The 6,384-nt window shown below is 47.0% G+C and overlaps 1 protein-coding gene across 1 annotated transcript; it reads right to left on the reverse strand.

Moving 5' to 3' along the window:
- Window positions 1–2,264: 2,264 nt before the first annotated feature.
- POLR2H (RNA polymerase II, I and III subunit H) lies at window positions 2,265–6,192 on the reverse strand. Its single transcript, XM_005909506.3, has 5 exons — window positions 5,427–6,192; window positions 4,387–4,470; window positions 4,214–4,307; window positions 3,586–3,669; window positions 2,265–2,631 (listed from the first exon to the last, which is right to left on the reverse strand). The coding sequence occupies exons 1-5, from the start codon at window positions 5,497–5,499 to the stop codon at window positions 2,514–2,516; spliced, it is 453 nt and encodes a 150-aa protein (XP_005909568.1). The 5' UTR covers window positions 5,500–6,192; the 3' UTR covers window positions 2,265–2,513.
- Window positions 6,193–6,384: the final 192 nt, after the last annotated feature.

Below are 6,384 nucleotides of genomic sequence, written 5' to 3' on the forward strand. Positions count from 1 at the left end.
AAAGTTACCATTAGGTAGAGGAGCCGGAAACCTAGGGTTCCAAACACCACAAAAACCCCAGGGTCATTAAGGCATTCCAAAACAACAGAGTGAAAGCCCCATGTCAGGAACTTAATGCACATTACCTTTAACATTCACACATCCCTATAAGGTGGGTTATTAACATCTCTGCTTTACAGATGAGGAGCAAGTTCCCAGTGGTTTCATAGCCTGTGAACAGGAAAAGAAACACCCTACGCTGACTTAGTCTGGAGCCCAAATGCTCCCCAGTGTGGTGCACTGTCCAATGTATCATTGTCTCTATTGGAAGAAATTTCCAAGTCCTTAGAGAGGACACATCAACAGTTAAATGAGTTCTGAATAGAAAACCAAAGCTCTTGGTGGGGTGACCAATTTAGGCATCTCCAGGTGTTGTTCCCCACACCCCCGCCCCCCACCCCGCCGCCCACTTCATGGACAGAACAGTTGCCATGGAGGAAAAAAATCAACAAACGCACAAAGCTCAAAAGTGCTGTCCAAATCTCAGATGGTGACAATTTCTGCATAGAAGAGAATCCATTTACCCACACTACAAATTCCAATGTGGAGTCAAGGGAATGGTAAGTGGAAATTTTAATTTACTGAAATATTAAAGGAGGTTAAATCTAATGATCAAATGAAACACCATGGTACATGAAAGCCAGCACCCAGTACATGACACGTGAAAGGGACCGAAGACAAAGAAAAGTTTTCAGCACAGTCAGCTGAGAGACAAAGATGGCAAGACTACAAAAAAGTAAATAGCCAGAAAGCTCCAGGCATCCAGGGCTGGCATCTGACTTACCCTAGGGCAAATGCAAACAACTCATGGGCTGCTCCAGTGTAAACTAACTTGCCTCTATTGAACATCTAACCCTTCATTCTATCTGGCTGATTCTGTCCCTTCCTCCCTTTACAGAAAAGACAAAAAACTGTTACAACGAGGACACTCTTATCTCTATTCAACTGTATGCCAGCTGTCTTTCTTCTGCCACCCAGGGCGGCTAGGACAGTCTGCTACCCAACAAACCACTATTGGTAATTAGGTTCCCTTTCTTACCTAAATCCATCCTTCTCCAATCCCTACAAAAAAATTTTTTTGACTGCATGGAAAAGGTCCTAGGATTCCATAAAAATTCACCCCAACTCAATTCATGTCCTATTTCCCTCTCCCCTCACTCTCCCCCTCCCCACAGTAAAGCAAAAGAAACATCTTTTCTCCACCACCACCACCACCCTGCCCATCCCCCACCCCCTTTCAGAGGCCATTCATTTTCAACCCATTTATCTAAATACTATTCCTAACACCTCCAGTAAAGACCTGAAAAAGATGGGGAAGGAAATACCCCAGGAATCCCAGCAGGACGACCAGCTCCCGTGGCAAAACTGGGAAATCAAAAGAGACAACGGCTTAATACACACAAAAATCTTTCTGAATTGTTACCCTGAACTTCCCAGGGGAAATCAGGGTCCCATGTACTTTCTGAGACCACAAACGCCAGGCTGAAGACCGAGCTCAGATGCTGGAGTCCTTGCAAGCATCACCACTGCCTCAACTTTGCTCTCCCCCCTACTGTTAAATTAGTGACTGCAGTCAGGCTAGTGTATTGTCCAGGGCACTGGCACTGAACTGCCAACCTAATTGGTATTGCTGCCCTGTCCATTTCACTGGTCTGTGTGGCAGCTCTCTGTTCAGTGTCACTGGTGAAAACCACCGCCACTTACCCTCCCTCCAGGTCACCACTAGAATGTAGAGCAGAGCTAGCTCATCCACCTGCTTCCACAACCACCAGATCGTTCTGGCTCTCCTCTTCAGAGTCGTGTCCCATGTTTGTGTCTAAAAGCCTCATCTCAAAGCTTCCATAAAAATGATGAATGCATCCAGGCTATGCAGGCAACACATTCAAGTCAACGTGATCTGACTTCCTGAGAGACTGAAAGTGTTGGAAAAACACGAGCAAGGCTCCTTGCCTATTCAAAGTTCTATGCCAAATGGGTGGTGCCCTCAGGAGCCAAAAGCACAACACTTTCTCTCCCACACAGAAAATCACCTTGGAGGGGAAATGTTGGGGATGGTCAGCCAGGAGCCTGAGATAATCCTGAACCCAGATACTGAAAGGTTGGGATAGATCCTGTATTGACACGTGATCATCTGGCTGTGGGCCAGGAATATAATGTACCACAAACAAGTTGAAAAAAATGATTTTAAAATGGGAATACCTTTTTTAAAAAGGACGGAAAAAGAGTCTGAAAAAGTAAAGTTTAATTTAAAAAATCATGTACATAAAACAGCTACTGATTCATCTTAAGCTCTCCCACTGGGTCTTTCACAGGCAAGTCAGTTTCCCACTGAGTCCAAACCTCCTAAAGATGCACCCACAGTGGACAGAGAGCCAGCCCCTTTTGAACAGGTGAACAACAGCAACTGTTATTCGGGCTTGAACTGACATCCAGGACCTGAGTGACTAAGCAGCAAGGCCAGCTTCCTGGGTGGTTCAGAAGGCCAGTTTCTTCATGAGCAGATACACTCTGGAGTCCACTTCAAATCCATGCAGGTTGTTGGCATCACCCTGCAGCCTCATGAGCAGGCCCCCATAGGACACGTAGGCAGAGCTGAAACAGAAGACCCAGTCCTGTGAGTCTGAGTGCCAGAGCAAAAACTACTCAGCTACTCTCATGCCAGCCTAAGAAAAAAAGGCACCCTTCTAGAGTTCTGTCATTAGGAACCAAATTTCAGACAAAGATGGTGGCACAGATATGTGCAAGGCAGTGTCTTTTATATCAGAAAGGTGGAAAATACTCCATGCCCAGAATAAGGGAAATGGTCAAATCAATTAAGATACATCCATTTACTGGAATGTTACACAGCTATAAAAATGTTTAGGAATTAAAAAAAAAAAAAAAAGTTTAGGAAAAGCTTTAAATTGACATGAGGAAACATGTTTTACATAACATTAAGCAAATGAAACAGAACAAAACACTGTAATAAACAACATGATCTCAGAGAAAAAAGTACATAGGAAAAAAACCTAGAACATTCAAGAATGTTTATGTAGAAGATTCCCTCTGGTTATAGAATTATAGGTGACTTTTTTCCTTCTTCATATTACTTTTCTGCTTTTCAAATTTCTTGCAAAGGGCACATATTGTTTTAATAAGGTTTTAAAGAAAAGGAAAAAATAGTTGGGCAGAGAAACCAAAGAACTAGGGATTGGATTGCAGAGTAGCAAAACACACACACACACACAAACAAAAAAGCCTAGCAGTTTAATCACTTATGCTGCATTTAGTTCTTGGAGAAGTAACTTTCCTTGGCATTTCACTCAGCAAGATTAACAGTTTCTCATTTAGATTACAGGCCTTAAGATCCTGACAGAGGGCAAACTGAGTAGCCTACATTTCAGACTGAAACTGTTCCCAAAACAGTTCCTTTCTGGGTCTCACTAGGTCTGAGGTGCTTGAAGAAAGAAATCCAGGGAGCCTGAGGATGGTCCAGATTTTCAAAGCATAGCCCAAATTCTCACAAAATGAGGAGGGAAAGGGCTCTCACAAGACCGCGGAACTTACAGGCGTGTTGCTGCTTCAGTAGAAGTTTCGTCTCCCTCAATCCTGTACACTTTCCCATACATGACATACTCAAATTGGTCAGCCCTGTGGAACAACAGGGGCAGTTATTCTTAAATACAGTTAACAAAAGTAAGAGGCCCTTTAAAAAAAATGGTAACTAGTAACTATATACCAGCATCATAACACCAGGTACTTTCTAAACGTGATGTCATTCAATCCTCACAGCAACCTGTGAACTAAGTATGACCATCACTGTTACTGATGAGAAAAAACTAAGGTTGAAGGAAGTTAAGGTTATTCAACAAATACGTGGTAGAGCTGAGATGTGAACTGAGTGGGCGTCCGAAGCCTTTCCATCACATCAAACTCCCTCCCAAGACACAAGGCCCACAGAGCCTAGGTCATTCAGTGCTCATTTCCTCCACTATCAAAAAGCGACAACTCACACTGTAATCACTGCCTTGGATAAACACCTGGATGTCTGGATTCTCAAGTGCTGCAGTTTCCTTAAGCTAACACAGAGTCTGCTGATAATCATTTATTTCATGAATTAGGTAAGGGTCTTTCTATACGCCTATCTACTTAGTCCTCAGGCACATTTCAGGTGCTCCCTTTTCCACCCCCTCACCTGGAAGGCCTATCATCTGTGGGGTTGTATTCACCATCATCCAGAGTACCATCTTCATATAAGGTACTAGCTATGACCAACCGGAACTTGTCACCTGAAATAACAGCGGTATCAGAGGGTGAAGAACAGCTGAGATAGCAAAAAGCCTCCTGCTGTTTGTGTTCAATACTTACCCAAGTCTACAGGGTAAATCTGAATGTTTACATCAAGGATGAGGTCCATCTTGAAAGATTCACTCTCACAATGCAGCCGAGACACTGGAGGGGAAGAGTGGCAGAAGTTAATTGCCTGTGACCCAGGGCAGTCCCTACAGGGCAGGGCAGACAGGTACTTCAGGGGACTGGATGCAATAGAATACTCAGTCTAATGCAGTCTGTATCCACTGGCCTCTCGTCTGCTCTCACAGAAGTGCAGGCTCAATCAGAATCACACATGCAAGAAGGAAAGGGGAGACAACCTGTGGCCAGTGGACAGAATCCACAGAAAAGAATTAAACATCCTCTGGCAATAAATAATATCCAGGTTTTAGGCCAACCTAGGTGATTAAGAAACAACCTGATTTGGGGCAAGGTATTCATTCATCCTAAGGTTTCCTCTTCCTGTGTCAGGTGCTGTGCTAAGGGGATTGATTATCAAGATGTGTAAGAACTGGTGTTTGTCCCGAAGAACATATCAGTGTTCAGGCAAAGGAAGAGACACCCAGGACAATTATTGATAAATGACAGAAGAAAGAGGTGTATACCAAGCAGTCAACTATTAAACTCTGAGAGGATTTTACAAACAGCTACAGACTCTGAGAAATGGGATGTGAGGTCGGATTATTCATTGCACAACCTTGGGTGGGCTGCTTAGCCTCTCAGAGCAAAATGGGTAAGACACCGCCTACTCTTGGAAGAGAATGTGAGACAAAGTGTGTGTGAAGTGTACAGTACAGCGCCTAGTCCAGAGTGGGGAGAGATTAGAGAAGATGCCTGGAGTCCACCAGCACCAGGAGAAAAGGCCTCCCAGGCAGCGAGCACAGCTTGTGTGAAACCAGGGAGAGCTCGGGAGTCTCCGTTTTCTTATCTATAAAATTATTTCTCGAGAGAGGTCCCCACACCAGGACCGGCCGGTAGGGAAAGGCCACGCGTAAGTGGGTGGACAAGCGGCCTAGGGGCGTGTACCCGAGGAGATTAGCCCCTTCCCCGAAACCGCCCCTCCAAACCTTGCTTACCTCGGTCAAACTTTTTGCCTTCCGGGTCAATGTCTTTTACATCAAAAATATCCTCAAACAGGATGCCCGCCATGGTGAGGGGGCCACTAGAGTAGTAGAGGGACTGAGCGCGCGACCACGACGACTAGAGGTAGCGCACCCCCTTGCGTGGAGGAAAACAGAGGCGCTAAGAAGACTCCGCGCTGGAACGGCCGCAGCAAAGGAATAGAATAACGCATGCGCACAGACGAGCTGTAACGCGGCCACTTCCGCTGCCTAGTTCTCGGGGCTTCTTAACTTCCGCCCCGAATGATGGTTTCCCAGAGGTTTCAGAATTGAGGGCTGGTTTCGGGTCCAGAAAACCCCGCCCCGGGCGGCGACACGGTGGGTCCCACCTCCGACCGAGGTGGCGTCGCGTCCGGCTCTCTCCCGAGGCTCTACTGCGCCCTCTTCAGAAGCCGGGTCTGGAAGACTGGAATGCTCAAGGGGCCTGCCCCAGCCAGGGACCTTGATCCTTGGCCCAGAGAAGCCCGGCCCGAGCCCTACCCTGCCGGTCTGCGTGCCCGCCGCGGGCACGTCTGCACGGAGAGCGAGGGGAGCAGCACCCCGCCCCAAAGACGCTGGCCCAACTGGGCGCAAAACCCAGCCCTTCCAGCTGGCATCCAGGCCGGCCCGGGCCGGCTCGTCCCAGCTGGATGTCACCTGAGCCGGGTCCCTCCAGTTTGGGAATTGGCCATGATGTCACCATGGGGAAGAGGAAAGCCTGCACCGTGCCCTTCCCTGCTGTCTTCTCTCACACCGCCCCTTCAGCAGGGCATTAACCCCAAACCCACTGCCCTCCTCGAGCCCTGTTCTTCCCTTTCCGCTACCACGGTCCTCTCCTTCTAGGAAAGCTCTACGTGCTTCTTCATCCAGGCACTACCCTGTCCTACAGATGCCACCTCTTTCTTTACATTGCCCCTTCCTCTAGGGTGCCAGC

The sequence above is a fragment of the Bos mutus genome, chromosome 1 (assembly GCF_027580195.1).
Source record: "Bos mutus isolate GX-2022 chromosome 1, NWIPB_WYAK_1.1, whole genome shotgun sequence".
Lineage (NCBI taxonomy): Eukaryota > Metazoa > Chordata > Mammalia > Artiodactyla > Bovidae > Bos > Bos mutus.

Bases quoted from the DNA above. Each gene is read 5' to 3' on its own strand.
- POLR2H (XM_005909506.3), bottom strand. From the start codon at position 5,499: ATGGCGGGCATCCTGTTTGAGGATATTTTTGATGTAAAAGACATTGAC. The intron at 4,471-5,426 runs GTAAGCAAGGTT...CTTCCCCTCCAG, and splicing joins AGGCAAAAAGTTTGACCGAG to TGTCTCGGCTGCATTGTGAG. The intron at 2,632-3,585 runs GTAAGTTCCGCG...CTTCTGTTTCAG, and splicing joins ACTGAAGCAGCAACACGCCT to CTCTGCCTACGTGTCCTATG.